This window comes from Eleginops maclovinus, chromosome 20, assembly GCF_036324505.1.
Source record: "Eleginops maclovinus isolate JMC-PN-2008 ecotype Puerto Natales chromosome 20, JC_Emac_rtc_rv5, whole genome shotgun sequence".
Taxonomy (NCBI): domain Eukaryota; kingdom Metazoa; phylum Chordata; class Actinopteri; order Perciformes; family Eleginopidae; genus Eleginops; species Eleginops maclovinus.
Window position 1 is genome coordinate 22,604,052 of NC_086368.1, and position 22,564 is coordinate 22,626,615.

Sequence of the window (22,564 nt, forward strand, 5' to 3'; positions counted from 1 at the left end):
TCTGGTCCTCAGAGAAATTCCTGTAGGTGTACAAATGGTCAGTTCTCTTCATGGATTTTAAAGGATAAAAAAAGTTGGCCGAAGCATCAGCTTTCCTATCACTACATCCAATAATTTTAGGTCCGTGGGAGCGGTGAGAGTAGAGGAGAGAGCTGGATAGATACAGTAGCAGACCAGGATACAGTTGGCCAACAGCCAGCAAGATATTACAGTCCGATATATAGTAACACAGATGGATGCACTCAGCCTAAAGAGGCTGACATATCGGCTAGCGCTGTCATAAGAATGACATAATACTGATCCTGACAGGTAATGAAAATAAAGGCCGCTCCACCGCAGAGTTGCATAAGCACTTTAACTTTAGCTCATACAACTATAACACTAACCCTGACATATGGGATATCCCGGGGGAAGTTTTCAGAGTGGTTGGATGTTAAAGGTGGAGGTCTGACAATTGGAAGTGGTCCCCTAAGATGCGGGAGATGTAACTCTTGATTTCAGCACTTACAACCAAAGCATCCTATGGGTTCTTTATAAAGAGATATTGTTCTGCACCTCAGTCATCTGCGAGGTCTGCCCGCAAACTCAGTTAGCGCAAGCATCCATTTCCAGCATAGCATCTTTCTTTCTCCAAAAACTATTTTTATATGTGCAAAGTTGTAATTATGCATGCATTTTTTATGACTCGGGTGACAAGCATTTACTTATCTTACCAGTAATGTGAGCTGCTGAAGGTCTAAATATTTTTTCTACAATATGTAGCTGAATTTGAAGTAAATCAGTATAGGATTAAGACTGAAGCATCGTTGTGGCAAAATCAATTCCAGAGATGGTTCGATCAACTCCTCCAGTGTATCTTGGGTGCATTTACACATGCACTTTAATGTGGGTAAGCTCAGTTTGGACGGAATCCAAGTTCATTGGAGTCATTTAGTGCCAGATGTAAAGGGGGTCTGTTTCACAAGATGAGATAAATATGAAAAATTGCTGTGTTTTGGCACCATTCCTGCCAAAAGTACATCAAAGCATAGGACTCAAATTAATACCAAGGGAGCATGGCATGTGAGCAGAAGCTCCTCTAAAAACAAAAAAAAAAACTCGGTGCAGTGGGGGAGAAGTTCATTTAACTCAGTGATGAGGGACAGTGCCACATAAGAACATTTGAAAGTGACACTATGTCCTTTTTTAAAGAGACTATATAATATAATTGACTCTCCTATAATGAAACGCTTAAATCCTTTGCAATGAAATATCATATTCTCCTTTTGGTGCAAACGAGGTTTTGCCATTAAAGCCTCACTTTGTTTATCATGACCAGTAGATAGTGTTGGTTAATGTTAGCAAACTCTTTGTTGAATGGTGGTGTCTTTTTCTCCTGTTAGAGTTTTAATCTGGCTTTTAAGATGTTAAATTATTTTGCCTATCCAAAAACGCAACTCCTTAACAGTGGTAATAAAATAAACCACGATAAAAAAAACAAAAAATAATTCAAAATCTTTTGCCATTTTCTTGCTTTGCTTCTTTATTCAGACATGTTCCCCTCCTCTTCTTGTCTCAGCCTCCCTCTGTTTGAGAGGAAAGGCAGCTGGAGATACTTTACAGGTTCAATTTGAAGGAACTTTTCCTCCATTAATAATGAAATCGCATTCCCCTCTCCTCCCCTTTTCCCACTTCCCCCAGGAACGAACCTGGAGCTGCTTCTTAAAGCTCCCTTGCACTTTATCGACTCTCTTCTTCTTATCCTTAACTAAACCCTCAGTTTTCCAGGACGAAAGAAACGGAGGGGGGGCTGACAAATTAAGCCCATCTAAATTAAGAAAGTATAAAAGTAACAAAGGATAAAGAAAATGAACGTTTCATTGTAACCAATTTATTTTTCCAGTGCTGCACATTCCAACAATTCTTCATTTTTATTTTCCTTTTGCTTTTTATTGTATGTGAACATTCATTATTTCTGTACACAGCTCATTGAATAGCTGAAAGTACAATTTTGAAAAGAGATGAATAAGGGAAATAAAAGACAAAGACGAGATGTCGTTTTGACCCTTTGGCCTTGAACCATCGACAAACACAAGATCTTCCTTTCTTTGCTGAGTGTGTTTTCCTGTAGACATTGTGTGTGTGCATTCCCTATGTGTGTGAGTGCAGGCAAGCCCCTACTGTCCATGCAAACATCAGTGCGTATGTGTATACTGTGTGAGTACTCGATCTCGTGCATGAGCATATTTTTGACTCCTGAGTGTGTGGGAGTGAGAGAACATTCACATCGCCCACCTGGGCTCTCGCTGGGAGCCAATAGAGCCGTCTTACTGAAAAACTCCCTGTTGTTTCTTTGGCGGAGCCTAGCACGCAGATTCCACTGTATCACTTCCTTCTTACTCCTCCTCCACTCTTACTCCTCTCTTCTCACTCGATCTGCTCTGTTCCTCTGCTCCTGACTCTCATCTCTTTCCCTCTTCCTGCCTTCTCTATATTTAATCAGCCATGGAGTGTGGAATTTGTGATTATTTTTGATGGAAATACGCAGGCTAGAGTGTGTGTGTGTGTGTGTGTGTGTGTGTGTGTGTGTGTGTGTGTGTGTGTGTGTGTGTGTGTGTGTGTGTGTGCGTGCGCGTGCGCGTGCGCGTGCGTGTGCGTGAGAGAGAAGAGCTGATCTGATCTCTCATCTGTCTGGATCTTCCTCTACCCTCCTATCATTTCAGAGCAGAGTTCAGAGGCAGCAGGAGGATAAGGGTTATGTATTTCATGAAAGACCTTGCAGGGTTTTAGTTGGAAAGTACCTTTACTGCACATTACTCCCTCTCCCTATAACTCTTTGGTTCTATTTGCATCCCTCTTACTCTTCCTTTACTCCCTTCTAGCCTTTCTCTCCACCGGGAATACGTCACTCTTAGGCCATGTTCAGAGCGACAATAGCATTGACTGAAAAAATCCAGTCCCCACGTTCACTTCCATGAGGCGCTGTGTTGTCGGTCTCTGCAGGGTCATCCAGAATTGTATTTTAATTTGGCACCTATACCTGAGCAACAAATCCACACCAACCTACTGGAGTGGTGTATTCAATTTTAATTTGTGACAACATGCATATTACTAGTGTCTAAATGACAGAAAGTTGCAGCCTTCAGAGAGGTGCTATCTGTCTGGGTTAAAGTGTGTATACAAATACAAATACTGTCTCCTGACAACCTATACTTAATTTATATAGAATGTTTTGTTCATTCATTTATTGGTCTTACTTGGTTATTTTTATATTTTCTGTTATTTAATCTTGTATGTAACCTATATGGGTGCACAATCACAGGGGCACGCATTGGTGGTGGGAATATGGTATATACGTATATGTTGTATGATATTTATTCTGCTGTTTTATTTGGTTTAGGTTTGTGTAGATGTTTTTATAAGGAAATAATAAAATGCATGATTAATCCATACTACGGTTTTTTGGTAGTAAAAAGCTCCACCCACACAGAACCATCTGAACAGCAGGAAACATCCCCTTTTTTTGGGTTGGCAGTCAACACAACTGTATAGCATAGCCAACACCTGGTTAGAAAACAGAGAGCTGCAGCAGGTTAAAGCAAGGGAACAACAAGGTCTAAAAATACTCCTGCTGTGAATTCCACCAGATATCTGCCCGGTAAATCAACGGATATAGAGCGAAGGTGTTAGCTTAAGTCAGCGTAAAGACTGGAAACAGGGCAGAAGTTCGCCTGTCTTTCTGAAGGTGATTAACATGTTATATCGTGTTGGTTAATCCATACAAAAGTGTGTAGAACTAAACATGTCAAAGCAGTGGTGCCTGTCAACCTCACAGTGACTTTATAATGCCCCCTTAAACCTCAAGTTGTTGCTAAACGTTAAAATATTCCTTTAAATCTCTCTTCTACCCCTTCCTGCTCTCACCTCTACGTTTTTTGAACACAGCCAAACTCAGGATTGAGTAGTCTTTATTAACATAGCTTTCCTATACTGTTGGCAGACAACTGAATGAGCATTAAAAGAAAGATTTGGCTCATAGATTCTACTTTAATTCCACATAAAAATCACCATTTTATGATTGCTTTGTGACAAAATAGTAACAGTGGTCTAAAGGGTGTTTTCTTAACTTCCCTTCCGCACATTAAGAGACGCAGCCAGGCATTTTAAGATGTATCCTCTCTGGAGATCAATACCGAACAGCGTTGATAGTGTTTTTAAATTTGTCCATCTAAGTGTGGACATTTTCATTATGGAGTTTCTTAGTGACTCTGTTTTTATCTTCTCTTTCTACATACACATTTATTTTTCATCGGTGTATCTCTCTCTGCCTTCTTTCCAATACAACTGCAGGCTTGTGTGATTGACAGCTCATTACAACACCATCTCCTCACCCCTCACCCTTATGAGACAGAAATACGAGTGTGTCTGTGTGCGTGCACGCTCGTGTGCAAGAAACATGTGGGCGTTCATGTGCGCATTTGAACATAAGACGGGGGTTGCTTTTACTCGGTTAGTGTATTCATGGTGTGTTTGCCCGTGCTGCTATTTGTGTCTATATTTACATTTGCATATGCTGTAAGGTATCTCTCATATGCACAGGCCTTTCAAGTCAGCTCTCACTCTCTTCCCATACTCACACACACAAACACACACACACACACAGTCCAGCAATATGCAGCTCATGAATACTCCCAATTATGGGAAGCCCACTCATCATCTCTGTACCTTAGTGATGGCTGGAGATGAGGACAAAAGTTGTGCAGGGTTGGAAGTGAGAGCAGTCTGCCTGGCTCAGAGTGTGACAGCTTTTAAGCTTATATTTTTCTCTCCTTTTTTTTTTATTCATTAGATAAGTGAAAAGCAAAAACCCAGTGATGGCACGCCAGTACCAGCCATGATTTATGTTCACCTCTGGAAAGAGAAAAGTAGAATTTATGGCTTTCTCGTCTGGCCTAATCTTCACTATATGCTGCAAAGCCCGGGCAATGCAGTAAGCTTAGAGGGGGGGGGAGAAAGAGGCTGAAAATCGTCCTCTACACTTTCTCTAGTTAGCTTTTTTCTCTCTCTTCCTCTCACTTACTAACCAGCTCTATCACATTTTGTCCTTGTCATTTTTTTTCTCCCTACACAGGAGCACACTTGGCACACACACAGTGAGGCTTTGAACACTTCTAATCACACGCGTGCAGGTTCAGACTCACGCTTGCACATAAACTGCGAGCTGAGCTGCTCGGCCCCTCAGCGACACCTTCCCTTCTCTCGCACCAATTTTCTCACACTTTTTCATTCTCCCTGTCTTTCCTTCTCTCGCTGCCTCGCTCCGCACCTCCGCCCTCAACCGCCTCCACGTATAGATCCTTTCTTTTTATAGTCAAAGCTATAGTCCCCATGGCAACACCAGAGTTGTTGATTGCCAAGGTGCTGTACGTCTAATTATGTAACTTTCACAAAGGGGTTGTTTGTGCGCGTGTGTTTGTTTCTCACAGCGTCAGTGTCCTCCCTTAGCAATGCCTCTTCTTGTGATGGATCAAGCTGTGGTGTGATAATCAATCCGTGCTCACAAAAATATCTGAAAATTGAATACTTTGCATCTTTTCTGCATATGTGTGTGTGTGTGTGTGTGTGTGTGTGTGTGTGTGTGTGTGTGTGTGTGTGTGTGTGTGTGTGTGTGTGTGTGTGTGTGTGTGTGTGTCATTTGAGTGTGTGAAGGTATAGAAAGGTTTATGTCTAGCGCAGGTGTGAAGCTATAACAGGTTTTGACAGGGTAAAAATCATTTGGGGGTGCAGACGATGTGCTTTTTCTATCCAGTTACGGTGTGACAACAGAATTCTCAACTGTCGATTCCTATTAAAGTGTTCGCAAGAAGCGCAAATCCTGTCTGCTCTCATTGCACATTGATTCTTATCCAGGTAGAGGGCTGAAAATATGGAGGGGAAACTGGGGGGGAAACACTGTTTTATGGATTAACTCACTGAGGAAAAAATAGTTTTCGCACTCATTTACTCTGCTCGTCAACGCAGAAGAGGAGGAGGAATAAGAACGAGGGAAAATAATAAGATGTGGCACAAGAATAGAAAAGAAAACAAAGCGAGGACATTTGCATTTGAACCTCTCATTCAAAACTGCTTCGAAAGCCGTCCCACTACTGCCAGCGTTCAGGCTGCTTGCCAGTGAAAGAAGGAGAAAAACAGGAGGAGATAAAGAAGAGGTGGGCTGGTGTGAAATGGATCAAACAATGGATGTGAGAAAAGCATTGCTGTTGTCATCCATCTGCAGGCAAAGAGAAAATTAGTGGAGGAGGGACCGGGGGGAGGTGATAACTCGCAGCTTTTACAAAAAATGTCTGTGTTTTGTAACTAGCTTTCTGACAACAGGTCCTCACAAAGCTGAAGAAAGTATTTGCAGAGCTAGTTGCCAGAGAACGTTATCGGGGAGCAAAAGAGAGTAACACCGTGCCCAAGGTCAGGAGCGATCTTCCACTTTCTTGGATGAATCAGATTTGGATATGTGTGTGTGAGTGTGTGTCCTTTGTTTCTACCCCTCTCTGTTTTCATGTTCCCCGTTAAAGCCATGTTGATGAAGAAATCTGCGATGATCAGAGGGTTGGACAGGGAGGTTTGCCTCCTTCTGTGATCCCTGTGTGTTTCCCTTTCATCTGCCTTCGTGGAGATGTAGTGATCTCGCTATAGACACTACTGGGACGCCAGCACCACAAAGCGAGCAGCAGCATATAGAAACAGGCCGATGGTGACTGCATTTTCATTCACTCACTCTCTCCAACGGGGATCACAGCGTTATTAGAATGCTTTGGAATATCATTTGTAGGAGGTGAAAGGAGATTACAAGCATCAAGGTGTTGTTTTGCTAACTAGTTCACCTAGCATAAGAGAATGCTGCATTTGAATATGTAAAAGTAACATTTCTGTAATTGTGGAGAATATTTATTAGAGTTAAATGTTTTACTCCATTCCCATGTAGCAAAATGTATGGAGTTTCACGAAAAGGCCGTTTATTTCTCATACTGTGATCCAGAAATCTCCACTTTAGCAGCAATTCTTACACCAAACTTCAATTATATCTATTTCTTTTTACAATGGCTTGTTCATATATCATTCATAGCCTGATTTATGGAATATTTTCATCCTAAAAACAGGTCAAAATGTAATTTGAATGTCTGCTGATAGTATTTCATGATAAAGAGAGATGATCAAAATCCTCTCTTTAAAAACCTTTGACATTAATATGAAGAAGATATTTCATCAACACGGGGTTTGCAAACATCTAAAAAGATGATACCTCATTTGCATGTTTAACTCTAACCTTTGAAAAATGTTTTCGTTAAAGATAATTGCCTTGATGTAAGTAGTAATGAGTATTAACGGACAGCTTCAGCTGTGATATCTTACCATTTTTTTTAGCCCATTCATCTGTACTGTGTCCCAGTAAGCAGTACATTCAAGTTTTGGTGCAGCACTATATCATGTTGCAACAATTTAAACATAATAACGAAATATTGATAAATGAGAGCGAATGTTTCATTTGCCATATTGCACTCTGCAGCCACGTTGTTGTTCTACTAGCAGCTGCAGAAAGCACACAATGTGCCGATTTATAATTCATCTGGATTGTTGTTGTTTTCTTTCTTATATTTATTTTTGCGCCTGTACTCTGACTGCAGCATGCCACTCAATCCCAGCCCAAACAACTGCGGGGCCAGGCTTTCCCGTTGTCAGAAAATTCTCTTCTCATCCTCGATCTGACGTGATACAGAGCGCCCGACTCTGTTTGTCTGTAAAGATGAGAAGGGATAGCAGCAGAGGAGAATGCAACAAAAGGAAAAGAAATTGGGATGTTTTGCTTTATAGTCCTTTTACCCTCACACACAGACATTGATCTCTTTGCAATATGTTTCACTTGAACATCAAAAGAGAGGTTTGCTGTCTGGCCACATGACAGGATGAAGAGCTGCAGGGAGGCAAAGAGGCAAAATACTCACTGAGATGTGTTGACGTTAAACCTGATAGAAATCCAAGCTTTCAACTCTCCAGCCCTCATTAACTCTGATTTAAACTCACCCTAATGTCAGTGACATCACACTGCATTCTGGGTATTACACATGTAATAGCTGTGGTTTGCATGTGGTGATAATGACATAGGTGCTGCTTTTGACAAATGTCCAGTAAAAAGTCAAAAAAATGCAACAATACAGAGAGTGTTGCTGCTACAAATGCAGTAAATATTTAATGAAGTTTGAAGAAAGATGAATCGTTATTACTGATTGTTGAAATAATAAACTATAATAGCACCATACAAAAATATTATTTGTAGACATATAATGTAGACATCAGTAATCTTTCTCCAATAATACAATGTGAATTATTCTAAAAAGGGAAAAATATGACCTTTTTAATTACTTGAATTCATTTCTAATGCATAAACTTTGGTACCTTTTACTAAAATCACATTTGAGTGCATTGCAATTTTGCTTTTTTTACTCAAGTTACAGATATTCATATTTCTTTCTCCTTAGGTTGGAGAAATATCTTTTTGACTGCACTTCATGTCCTATTCAGCACCACTGAATTCAGCAGCACAGACTAGGACATGAGCTGGCATGTTGTTAACACTGGGTACATTTAGTAAATTCTCCAAACATGAAACTATATGCAACAATAGCTGCTTCTCTAGCTCTGTTCGTTGAGTGGCTGATGCATGAGATGATAGCATTTGACTGACTGACCTGAATTCTGCTCCTGATGAACATATTGTGCCAGGGGAAAAATATGGTTCCTCCTCGCACAAGCAAATCCCCGTTCCATTAGTCACATTACGGCACTGTGCAGTGTGCAGGGGTAATGGCTGTGGAAGAGTGTAAGCTGCCCTTTTTCTACAGATGTTGTAAAATACTTTTGTACCTCAAGAGGTTGCGAAAGTCCATAAAATGAATTTTTTACATGTACTGTAGGAGCTTTGATGGAAACAGGGGGTTATTCCACCATGGGACTGAATGCTTCTGTGAATTAATGTAAAATCAATACTTTTAAAATAGGTTGTCCTCTTTCTGACCACTGGTAAAATCTATTACATGCCTGTTAAATGTTTCTAGATGTTCAGCTTATCTCTCCAACAAGGGTTTTTTTTTCCCCCCTGTGTATAGTTTCCCAAAAGCATCTCAGTATTATAACCATATTTGTTCAGCTAATGTTTCCATTGGCATGTTTCCATCCCAAGATGAGTGTTGTACATGATGAGATATTTTGGAAAGCGGGGCCAGGTCGAGTGCCAGTGGTTCATTTGACAGCGTGAGCCCCGGCGTTTGGTTACACTTAGACCCTGTGATATTGCTCCTGCAGAGAATCCCAAAATCTGCAGCTGCTGCCTTTTTAGATACTCCCTTTGATATACAGAACACTAAGAATTTACCAAAAAGACGAACAAAAACACCCTAATTCAAAGGGGACAGGAACAGAATGAGGCAAAAGAAAAAGAAAAGCTCCTTCAGCTGCAGAATGTAAAATAGAGCAAGTTTTCAGAATAGTAGGAGAGGAATATTATGAAGGCAGCCTTCTTTGCTTCCCTGGGAGAGTTTCATGGAGTGCTTTCTCACTGTGATAATGAAATGACCTGGCCTGCACTGCTCCACTCTCTCTTCCTCTCACTCTCTCTCTCTCTCTTTCTCTCTCTCTCTCAAAAACACATCTGCCAGACGAGGGTGAAAATGAGAAAATCCTACCTCCCTCTCCCGAGTTCCGTAAAGCATACTTTCAATATTCTTCTTCACAGACGGGAGTGTGAGGGACTGTGTCCCTGCAAGTGTTGTGGATTGCTGCGGCTGCATGTATTAGGTGGAATGTGTGGTTTTTCAGATGCTGGCACCGGTCTTGAGCAACTTGTAATAAACTGTATTTGAAGTGCATCTGACATAACATGTGCAATACAGAAATTCAGTGGGTAGAAATCTCATAGAGTTGTCGTCGTAACCGTGTTTTTGTAACTTCATTTCTGTGGCTTCGCACGCAGCAGAATCAATACAGTAAGCAGCAAAACTCAGATCAAGGACTTCAATTTTGTCCCCTTTCAAGGCAGAATCTAATATAGAAAAGTACAATCCCCCACTGTTTCCAGCTAATCGTTTAGGCCTCGCTAGACATCGAGGCCGTACTACACTGATTCAGAAGAATGACTCACCAGTTTGGTACAGCACTGGCTGCATGCAGACCATGTATTCCCTCAGCTTCTAGTTAGCAGGGAATCTATGGCAGCACTGAGGCAGAGCGCTGTCATTGACTTACATAATCAACAGAGGAATGTAGCAGGGCGATGTGTGTGTGTGGGAGTGCGTGTGACCGTGCATTTGTGAAGCAGCAGTTTCTTTTTGAACTGTCGATCATGTGGTACGCCAAGGCCACTCTAACGCGAGGCTGCTGAGGTGGACTTTCAGCAACAATGGAGCTTAAGCGTGTGTGTGTGTGTGTGTGTGTGTGTGTGTGTGTGTGTGTGTGTGTGTGTGTGTGTGTGTGTGTGTGTGTGTGTGTGTGTGTGTGTGTGTGTGTGTGTGTGTGTGTGTGTGTGTGTGTGTGTGTGTGTGTGTGTGTGTGTGTGTGTGTGTGTGTGTGTGGGGCATATGCAAGGATGAATAGGCTGAGAAGAAAAAGGCTCACTACATGCGAGGTATTAGGTGTGCATGCTGAGAGATGAGCCAATTTACAGAACATGCTGCCTCACAAGGATACATTTACACATTTACATAGTGTGTGTGGGTGGGTGTATATGTGGGTGGGTGTGTGTGTGTGCGCTCTTATTTGTATCCTGTTGTATGTTTCCATGCGTGCTTGGATGCATAGACCTGTTTGTGATTTTGCATGTGTGCACGAGCCAAGCGTGTGTGTAGTATAAGCCTGAATGTCCAGTCATGTAAGACCACCCACTTCTGCATGTGAGCGTGCGTACATGTGTTTATAAATCTACACGTCGACATCTTTTTCTGTAAACGTAGATTTTTTTATCGTACTGCCACTAAGCTGAAGAGAGCTCCATGTATTGTTTGAGTATTGCGTTGCTTCTGCTGCTCAATGATGCCATCTGGCTTTGGCTGACACCACCACATACATCCTAGGGGAGCGATCCGTGCAAGTCAGCGTCTGGTTTTAACAACTGTTTTGGGATCAGTTGTCCAGTGGGCTGGTGCTAACTCACCCCATTATGAGCAGGATGATAAAACTGACCTTGAAACAGTTTATGGGCTCTGGATAATGGAAACCACTGATAGAGAGCCCATGAAACTCCACTCAGCTTTCAGTGACAAACGAAAATAATGGTTTAACCACTTAACATTATTTTTGAACTGTGTCTAAAAAGGTGTGAGAGGACGTTCCCGCAGCTCAATGACAAATGAAGAGATGCGCTGGAAATTATTAAGGGGGGCGTCAGGTCTGAAAATTGGGAGGGTATTGGTATGACATTGGCGGGTCTTTAATGTTCGTCATATCCATTTTTTATACTTTAAGTTAGCCCTCCTTTAACAGTTACATCAGTAAGATTACTGTCATGAGCCATGGGTTTTAAAGGTGTGTTTTGTCCAGTAGGGCTATCGATATATCCATACAGGATGGGAATACATATTGTGTATATTTAGAATATTATACTGTCGCAAGTTTTGTATTCCTGAAGTCAATTCAGGGTTTTCTCTAAACCAGTTAACAGGGGCGCTGCGCCCTCTTACTTTCGGAGTGCGCTCTCATACCAACATGCAGACTTTCCCCGTAAAATGTTAAAGTTATGCCAGAAAACAATATTTCTGTTTGTCAAAAAACTGTAAAATGACTCCCAAAATCGTCATAGAAGGCTTCGTCTTTACGGAGCTTCGTCTTTACGGAGCTCCGTTGTCCCTTTACTGTTTACGCTGGCGCCATCTTGTATACAGGCATTTATATACAGTGGCTACAAGATCAGCGCCCTCGTGCTATATTTTCCCAGAAACACCCCTGCAATTCACTCATTTTCTAAACTAATCCGGCTGTTTTACCAATTAACTTTACCCACTTAGTTATTTTCAACTCACTTCTGATGATTATTTATCAAAACGTTCATTGTGTAAATATTTAGTGAAAGCCACTCAACAACTATCAATATAAAGTTATTTGGTCAAGAAAATTGGGACATTTTAATTTCTTCATATGGCTCAGACATAACATCACGAGCAAAGGGACGGTGTCAATAACATAAAATTCTCTTGGGTTTAATTGGTTTTTCAGTTTTCGTCTGACTTAAAGAGAGACTTTAATGGAAATATTTTTACGAGGTTCTTACTTTGTTCTTAAAGGTAAAGCATAAAGTAAGTTGGAGAAAAAAATCCCATAAATTTCAGTGCAGAGTGAATTTAACACCAGGATATATTAAACCTAACCTCAGAGGGTCAGTGGCGTCATACTGTGCGGGTTAAAACCGCTGCTTGCATATAAAACCAGTGGAGTTGGAACACAATTAGGTCAGATTGAGGCCAGACCATTCGTATGGGTCACAGTAAAAGCGCTCATATGTATGCAGGCTTATAGGACCCATGGGAGCACTGGGCTGACCTTGTCCCACACTCTGATCTATGTCCTCATCTCCCACTATGACCTCTTTTCCTCATTCCTCCCCCAGCTTCCTTTTTTATCACCACATTTCTTTCCCTTTCAACCCCCACCCCCCCTCTACTTTTTCCTCCTTTTTTTTTTTACCATTTTTCATTAGTTTCTCTTCTTTCTCGCCCTGTTTTGTTTCATCCCTCCTACTTTCCTACCCAGCTTGTTTTTTATTCACATCCCTCTTTTCTCTCTTTCACTTTCTTTTACTCATTTTAACTCCCTTTTTTTCCATTCCCCAATTCCTTTATCCCCTCTCGTCCTTTTTTCCATATCAACAGCCAGTCTGATAAATAATGCATCGCAGCACATTAAAGACATTAGCAGGGTTCTCTCTTGGCAGAGGGAGGAGACGAGGGAGAGGAAGGAATGGGTAACTCCGTTTTAAATAAGTGTTATGGAGAATGATGTGATTTAATATCAGTGGCAGAAAAGCGCAGGGGAAAGGGTGAAGGTCCGAGCGTTAATTGTGTTTGCGTCCTGACACTGTGTCCTCTCGCTCAAAGGTTTTCGCCTTTGGTGAATCATCTGAAAGCCCCAGGATTCATTAAGATGATGACTGTATCAGCAAAGTCTGAGGAAAAGATTTAATGACATTTAGCAAAACACTGATGCTGCATCACACAGAACCTTGACCTTTCCCTCCGCCCCTTTCATCCTCAGCTTTCCCCTCTCCTCTCCTCCCCTTTCCTCCCCCCTCCATCCTTCTATCCCTCCTGGCAGCGTGGCGATTGGCATTATTAAAAATTGATTGGCGGCGAGCGTTTAGCAGGGTGGTGAGGCGGAGAGGGAAGGTTTGACAGGCAGGAGTGAAATGAAAGGAGGGCCTCGGCGGACACACTGTGGAAAGGTCTCACTGGGGGACTGTGTGTGTGTGTGTGTGTGTGTGTGTGTGTGTGTGTGTGTGTGTGTGTGTGTGTGTGTGTGTGTGTGTGTTTATGTGTGTGTGTGTGTGTGTGTGTGTGTGTGTGTGTGTGTGTGTGTGTGTGTGTGTGTGTGGGAGTCTTAGAGGGTTGTGCAGAGGCATTTTATAGTGAAGCTTACACCCTACGTTTAATCCGTGTGTAAAGGTTGATTTTGCTGTACGTGTGTATGCATCCACCTCAATATGTCTGAATAGTCCGCACAGACCACATCCTGAATGCACACGAGCATCCAGAAGCATCCATAGAGAGCATTCACAGTCACTCTGCTGACCCGGAGTTACCTCTCCACCATCCTCCCTCCATCCCTCTTTCTATCGTTCCCTTCATCCCTCTGCCTATCCCCCGTTCCAACCCTTCTCTCTCCTTTCATCTCACATCAAATAATATTTCCAACCCATATTCCCAACCAGCTATTCCCCCAATGGCTATAAGTGCTTCAGCTTTGGAGATTTTCAATACACTTTACCCGCAATTTGGTTGAGTGAAAACTTTTCTTTAGGGGGAGGGGGTAAAGCGTGCGCTGTTACATGAGTACATAATGCTAATTCTCACTTTTTCTTTCTCTGTCACAGATGAACAGACCAATCCAGGTGAAGCCAGCAGACAGCGAGAGTCGAGGAGGTAATGTCTGCACTTCTTTATATTCCCTTTTCCCTTTTCCTTTGTTTCAGCCCTACAAACAGGCTGCCCCCGCGAATCAGCCTCACCATTATCCGTCCCCTGAGACGATGCCGTGTACCTCAGCTGACAGCGAGGCCTGGCCGGACCTTCCTATATTTAAAACACATCATGCAAACAGTGTTCCTGCTGGCTGGCGCTGCCCCTTTCAGCGCCTTTCTTAGAGTTTCATCATATCTACTGATGCATGCATTATGCATTTACAGACACGGAAACATCTATGTCATGTCAAGCTCGAGGGGAAAAACAGGTCACTTCTTTCTGTCAAACACTTTTAATAACGCTGTCCTATTTGACTCGCGTCACAAGTTCCTATCAGCCAAATGAAGTGCAGATTTAATTGACGGATCCGCGTGAATGGAAGTGGATGTCTTGTAATTTGTGTGTCTGTACTGTATTGACAGCTAAGACGACTTAAAGCGCCTTTTCTAAGTCTAGACGTGTAGTGACCTGCTGCTGACATCAATCAATGGACTATACAAGGGAAGATTGATGCAGTTTGACCGTTTTTGGCTGGAGTCTTTCAAACTTTGCAGTTGTTAATATAATTGGCACCAGAGCGATTCTTCAGTCGTAAGAAAGACGGAGGGAGAAAAGAGTGGGGAAAAAAAGAGGAAATCGAGCATGCAAGGAGCTGAAGGTTGATAAGCAGAGAGAAAAGGGCTGAGAGAGAGGTGTTGGCCTCTATAGGAAAAAAAAATGTAAGGAAAGGAAGAAAGATTGTGTGACATCCTCTTCTATTTAGTTTGGTTGTGCTGTGAGTATGATTGATGGAGCAGGAGGGAACAGAGGCGAGCACCAAGCGTGAGGAAGCAAAGTGAGGCCAATGCAGGCCGTCTATACCTCTGTCTGTTATTTGGGTCTATCTTTCTCTGGATGTACGTCCTCAGCCCACTTCTCCTCATACTATTTTTTCAAGACTATATCTGCATCTTTCATTTCTGTTCCCCTATCCCTTGGATGTTTTTCTCAGGCATGAAGGCAAAGCTTCATCGTCTGTCAGGGTGTTACATTTTAATTGCAATGGTAGAAACACTAAGATCCTCTCGTGGTACCGGCACAACAAAAAAAAGGGAGAAAGTGCTGCATTTCCAATTTCACTGATGAAAGGTTTTCAAAGTATAGGTACTTATTCTGCAGAAAATGTTGCCTATTATTAGATAGTTGATAATGACGCATCAGTGCAGGTATTATTTTACTGTTATAGCTGCTGAAGTTAGGGATACTTCACCAGGAATGTCATATAAAAAGATGTAGTTTAGTCAAGTTGTTAATATTTGAACAGAGAATACAGATTAGTTGTATGAGTTGACATGTTTGCGCTAATAATATGTTGTAGTGGTTTAAAACGACAATATTACCTTCAAAATGTTGACAAGTACCCTAAAAGTGTCACTTTCCCTCGATGTTTAATTGGTATTGTTAGTGGTAGATGAATGCTGCTGTTATGAGTGCAGCAAAATAAATAATAAAATAAGTTTGTAATAAACTTTATAATTCTTGGAGATGCTTCTGCCTATTAAATATTTAATCAGAGTGAAATCAGGGAGTCATTGATCTATACTGTGTGTGTATGTGTGTGTATCACTAGTACCTAGAGAAAGATGTAAGGTTTATTGGTGCCTGGTGAAACTGTAGGCTCTATCCACCAATCAGGTGTGTAGACTTCTGTGTGTGCGTGTGTGTGTGTGTGTGTGTGTGTGTGTAAACCCCCCCCCCCCCTTCCCTGCCTCCCACAGTGCAAGGCCAGAGCGCAGATTAGTCTTGTTGACTCTGCAAGGACACCCTGTCAGGCACCGGCAGTGGGGAACGGACCCTAAGCATGCACACACACATAGACAACCGCACCTTCACACGCGTTCATTTGTGCATTCAGAGGCAAATGCACCGAGGCTCATTAATTTCCCAACATATACATCCATTTCCACAAGTCCCCGATTCTGTGCAACGTAAAAACAGACGGCCTTGCACACCGACACATCTGCTACTGTCGTGCGCTAACACACTTTCTCCGTCTGCCTCACAATCCCCCTCAAACACTCATTCAGTGACTCAATCATTCTGTCATGGTGAATAATGAACCCGTGCTGGACCTCAGTCTGGCCACATTTGATCATAAAAAGTACTATTTTAGTCTAATTATATCATCCTGTAATTCTTTTTGACAGCATAAAAGTTTGTTTTTTGAAAAAAAGTGAAAGATAGGAGTTGGATTCAGGCAGTTTTTCTTCCACTGACAAAATGTTCTCAAATGCCAATTTTAACTTCAAGAAAGGAGAGGACAGCAGTTGCCATGTGCAAAAGAGTGGTTGCTATGATATGTGTCTAAAAAGAGAAGTACACAATGAAATGTGATAAATTGGTGCTGGGTGGCTTTATAACATAATGATTCTTATTTCCAGTTACATGATGTGCCCCTTTACAGAAAGTGGGCATTTTATTCTTAAATGTTTTTTCCAGAATCCATATTGGGGGGAAGATGCTCATCACTTCCTGTGTAAAATCAGGTTTTTCCCTCATGCTACCCCACAATCCTGTAATTGTCTGCTGGATTCAACATAACCTTTGACTTGTGCATATTACTTGTTATTTCTGTCAGAGTATATTTATTTGTATCTAATTTATTTCTCGGTGATACTTGCAGCCTCATTATTGTGCAGCAGGCACTAGCATCCTGTCTGTGATGCATATTTAATAATAATAACAATCACATGTAAACAGAGCCCCACGGACAGACTTGCTGTGGAACTTAACTTAGACTTCCATTAAATTTTAATCATGTTCTGACCTGAGGACAGGCACACCGGCGCATCTGTCTGTCTAATAACTGTGACAGGCACAATTCCTCACAGGTTGTACTTGATGTACTGAAATTGGCCGATTAGCCTGATAAGACAGACCTAGGGATTGTCTGACAAGCCATTGTTAGCCTCAATGTATTTGTCATATCAGACAGAAACATCAGGTCAAAGAGTCACCGAGATGTTGTCTGCCTTTACGCAATGTACTGATAGCTATGTGAACATGAAATAGGGTAGAAGAAAAAATGGAAGACCTGATTTACCATTCCCCTTTTTTTGAGCAGGATTTAATTTGCATATATAATATCTAAGATAAACTAGAGAGAGTTTATTCTTCTATTACTTTTAGATTTAAAACAGTATCACAGCTCTACTATTTACAACAGTATAGAGGGGCTGAACTGAAAAAAGATTGCTTTTGTCTTGGAAATGACATTATAACAAACCAAAAATTCAGAAGGTATGGAGCAAAATGCCACAGATAAGGACATGGAATAATTTGATAACCTCAACATTAACTCACCCCCAAACCATTGAAAGACACACACATTAAAATGGAAGTTCTAAAACAAGTCGATGAGGCTGTACTGTATGGCGTGAGCATGTGCTGTTATTATCAGACGTTGAAATGCAGCACCATGACCATCTGTGACCAGGACTCACGCTGAGGGCGCGACGCCAAGCGTGTTCCCACGGGACAGGAAAAAAGCTTTTCACATATTGATCAAGATTTAATCTAGCACTACAAATTTGTAATGGAAATAGGGAGAAAAATCAATCAAAAACCAGGTTTATTAGGAAATACATGTTTCACCAGGACGCTCTTGCTGTACACTGGCTCCATTTAATATGGCTTGAGTGAGTGCCATTGAATATGTCACTAAAACACATTTTAAAATTCTACATGTTTATGAAATATAATTATCAGCATCTGTCACTGACTTGTTATGAACATTTTAATTGCTTTTCTACTGTTATTGCACTGCTGATGTTTTCCAAATGGAGATGAACACCTACGTATGACCATGAACCCTGAGCATCCTCATCAAGAATCTGTATTTAAGCAAATAGCTTCAAGCCGATGGCTTCATTTAAACACGATTGAGATCTGAAGACGTGAGAATAAATGTGTGGGTAACATGTGTTACTTTGGAAAACATATACAGTCTCTTTTATGACAGAAAGGTTTTTTTGCATGCAGGTAAGGATGAAAAAAAGCTGCTCTTTCAGTGAACATGGCGTGCCTTTATGTAGAATATCAAAAGGCATCCCTGATCCTCTGATCGTGACCTATTCCTTTTCCTTTTAGAAGACAGAAAGCTCTTTGTGGGCATGCTCAACAAGCAGCAGTCAGAAGATGACGTGCGGCGCCTTTTCGAGTCCTTCGGCAGTATCGAGGAATGCACCATCCTCAGAGGTCCTGACGGAAACAGCAAAGGTGAGTTTATAGCACTTTATGACTTTGAGCCAGCAGAATTTTTTTCACAGGCTACTGCACAGAAATGATTTGGCCTTTCAAAGTTGGTGACTTTGCAAAGTTCCCCTTAAACACACCATGTTGAGTGATGTCAAAGCGGGCAAATTTCCCAATCGCCCGAGGTGCGGTTGCATAAGAAAACTGTAGTTTCTGTACATTTTCAACAGCAAATGCCATTTGAAGGCTTTGCCCACAGGGATAAGAGATACAAACCACCAACTCTTCACGGATGAACCCCATTAACCCTACATGGCTCTAATGAAGAAAAAAAGCTTAGTCAACGGCCTTATTAACCACCAGGCTTCATGTCAAAAATAATGTCCTTTCGATATTTTGTCAGAGTGTAACAAGTTCAATGCATGAAGTTCATCAGCGGGCTTAGCAACCAATCAATGGGGTCCGATGATAACTAAGCCTGATGATTACAGTGGGCTTGATCATTCTGATTCGTCCGTGAAGCTCCATTAACAAGGCCTCATCAGCCAGCTTACTCTGCTAAGTGGGCTTTAGCTCGATAATTACTGGGAACTTGATCATTCAAATTCATCAACGGGGCTTGTCAATAGTAAGCGACACTAGAACGCTGTGGCATTTTAAGCCCCATCCGAGGATCACAAAGTTGTTAATGGTGTCAGAGTGGGATGTTTTGCCCACTTATTGAGCGTGGATCTGAGCAGAGAAGGCTTTTTTTACTGAATGTTTGTTGCTGTAATGCTGTGGGAAACTTTTTCAAGGTGAACAATGAAATCAGAGAATGTTTGTCTTTTTGTCTCGTTACTGGTAATGTTCTGCAGTGATACTGTATGAGCAAACTCTCCTCTTTTGTTCACACTGTCTTTTTTCCTTTTACTCATTTTCTCCCTTATCTTTCTCTCTTTAGGCTGTGCATTTGTAAAATACTCTTCTCATGCTGAAGCTCAGGCAGCCATCAGTGCACTACACGGCAGCCAGACAATGCCTGTGAGTACATCCTAACTGTGAGCATGTAGATTTATGTGAGAGAGGTGAGTCACGTAGAGAGATGAGTCACATAGAGCTTAATTACAGTCTTAAAGTTAAGTTAAGCTATACTTTATTAATCCCAGTCAGGAAATTCGTCCTTTGCAAATGACCCATCGTAACTATTCCAAGACAATTGGTGCCAAATGACGCCATTGCCTTGGCAGGAAAGGATGTGTGTGAAGTGCAAGCTTATGTCACGTGTGTCGATACTCACCAACATGTTCTTCGTTGCGTGTTTGTGTGTGCATGTGTGGGTGGGTGGATGGGTTGGTGCACAGGGTGCGTCATCCAGTCTGGTGGTGAAGTTCGCCGACACGGATAAGGAGCGCACCATCCGCCGCATGCAGCAGATGGCTGGTCAGATGGGCATCTTCAACCCTATGGCCCTGCAGTTTGGAGCCTACGGAGCCTACGCTCAGGCAAGGCTCCCCGCTAAACGTCTTCTTTATCCACAGTTATTAAAGCAATGAACCACAAAGACTAGATGGCTCAAGCCTAGCCCATACTTGGATCTATGAAAAACAAAGAAACGAGCTAAATGTTGGTTAGAAAAGGACAAAAACACATTTTAAGATACTTGGCTTTTATCTTGTAGTCACTGTTCTTTTTTACTTGTATACCCCCACTACTCTTTTGTTCCTTATCTCTTACTGTCTCGATTGTAACTTTTCTTCTCTTCCTACAATATTCTCAATAGCCGCTCTCCACCACTGTGCAGGTGCAGCAGCAGGCAGCACTCATGGCGTCTGTAGGTCAGCAAGGCTACCTCAGTCCGATGGCGGCCTTTGCTGCTGCCCAGATGCAGCACATGGCGACCATCAATGGCATCCCAGGAGCACCGATGACCCCGACGTCAGGTAACAGTGGGGAAAGACCAAAGGTTAAAGGGCCGTGGCAGATTATTGCTTAAATTTTGGCTTAACTTAATTGAAACGCAATTCATAGCCAATCTTAAACAATGCTGTGCCGCAATAAGTGACAAGCTAACAGTACTTTAGCCGCATTTGACAGGAAACAGCCTTATTCATCTTAAAAATGTTAGTGAGTTTTATGTTTAAATAATAGTTTGAGTTTCAAACAAAACGGATTGGATTTATTTTGTCAGACATTCTTAAAAAATGTAACCTTGACAAGTTTAAGATCCCTTTAAAACAGCAATGTATTAAATAAATAATGTGCTCCTTTAAGAAGAAGAAGAATCGGAGGATGAAACCCTCTTTATTGTCACATACATGCACACAGCAGAGCACACACAGTGAAAATGGTCCTCTGCATTTAACACATCCTAGTAGCGGGCAGCTAACGTGCAGCCCTACTTAAGCATTTCAGGGGAAAACTAAAACGTGAACTTGATTTAAATTAAAAAATTTTCGTACCAGATCCATACATGTTTCTAGATGCATTGCAGGGTCCCAACACTCTGTGGCATCACTGTCACTCATTGAAGACAAATACACTATTGGCACACATAAGATAGCATCACAGCCGTGTTCACTATTTCTATACAATATGTCAGTAAGATTTAGACCTAATGGGTGTTGTGTCAGAGTAAGGGACACACTGGGACAAGAGATGTACCCTGACATTGAGTGATGTCACCGGCCCACTGGACCGAGCCCTCTGACATTTCCAAGAGTTACTAGGTGTCCCATCAAAGCACAAACTTTTCTATAATGCCCGAAAAAACATACTGAGGAATGCTTACTGTTTCTCCCTGTCTTTGCCTTCCCGACCCGTGGCTGCAGGCGGCAGTACCCCTCCAGGCATCAGCGCCCCCACAGTGACCAGCATCCCCTCCCCCATTAGTGTAAATGGTTTTACCGGCATGCCGCCCCCCCAGGCAAACGGGCAGCCTCCCGCAGAGGCTGTCTTCACCAACGGGATACACCATTACCCTGGTAAGTCCGAAGAATAAAGGGGCATGTTTGCAAACACACAACACGACTCTTGGAGAAAAAATAACGCTGTATAAATTATGAATACCCTGTTTGTCATGTTAAACCGTGACGCCTAGCTCCTTAGAGACACAGTCTGCAGTAAACGCATCCATTGTAACGGGAAAGCGTGCATGCTGCTGGCTTACAGGCGTGAATAGCCTTGAAGCATGTTCAGGAGGCCGAGGCCAGACGAATTTAGCCCGCAGACAGTCGGCATGTCGAGGAGATGAGTGTTTGGCAAAGGTGCTTATGGGCTGCTGGAGCCTAAGTATGCGCTTGTGTCATGAGCCGTGGATAGTACCTCATTGGTTTTTGTGTGTGAAGAGGTGGAAGAAAAATCTGTCTTTTTTTTCTACACTCTTGTCTCTCCAGTGTTGCAGGAGGTGGTTTTTAGGGAGGACTCGGAGAAAAACGGATTGGGCGTGGCTCCGCGGAGTTGTTTTGGGGTTCAGGGTGGCTGCTTCCTGTCCTCTCTCTCTGAAGGTAGCGCTTCTCTCCCTCCCCCACATCCTCACCCCTTATCCTACTCCCTCATTCCTTGTCCCCATGGGCTGAAATAAAGGTCAATACGATTTTGAGCTTGTGAAATAAGGTTGGGGATGTCATTTCAAAGCCTGTCACCATTTGTAAACCTGGGAAAAATCTGCAGAAGGAGTTTTCAGTGTCAGGATTTTTAGTTGAGGTAAAAATTGAGTTTGAATTTAAAGGTGAAAACAGCATCATGCTTCCCACACTCAGACACTAACCAAGTGCTGGACTTGCACTCGTACTCGTGAATTGTGTGTGATTTTTTTGTTTCACACAGTGTGGGAACTTAGAGTATTTATTTTCACAGTTCTCTAAGCTGCAGTTCTCTTGTCCTTAAATCTGGGGGATTTTATTACTCCACAAATCAGACACCAAATCAAATTCCTTGTATGTGTAAATGTACCTGGCAATAAACTAGATTCTGTATTTAGAGATAAGAATATTTTATTTTACAATTACAAATATTTTTGTAATTATTCAAAAACGTTCTAACTTGCACAAGATTTTTCAAAGGTATACAAAGGATAATACAAACACAGGGTTTTTGAACACGATGCATACGAGCTTTGAATTTATTGACCTTTATGTGAGCCCATAACACTTCCCCCC

The 22,564-nt window shown here is 42.0% G+C and overlaps 1 protein-coding gene across 1 annotated transcript in view; it reads left to right on the forward strand.

Annotated features, from left to right (window-relative positions):
• Positions 1–22,564, forward strand: part of celf4 (CUGBP, Elav-like family member 4) — a 77,290-nt gene that overhangs the window by 43,246 nt on the left and 11,480 nt on the right. The window contains exons 3-9 of the mRNA XM_063911660.1: positions 14,105–14,153; positions 18,321–18,449; positions 19,369–19,448; positions 19,769–19,909; positions 20,209–20,347; positions 21,236–21,388; positions 21,800–21,910. Coding sequence (XP_063767730.1) covers positions 14,105–14,153; positions 18,321–18,449; positions 19,369–19,448; positions 19,769–19,909; positions 20,209–20,347; positions 21,236–21,388; positions 21,800–21,910 — 802 coding nt within the window. The remainder of the gene's footprint in view (positions 1–14,104; positions 14,154–18,320; positions 18,450–19,368; positions 19,449–19,768; positions 19,910–20,208; positions 20,348–21,235; positions 21,389–21,799; positions 21,911–22,564) is intronic.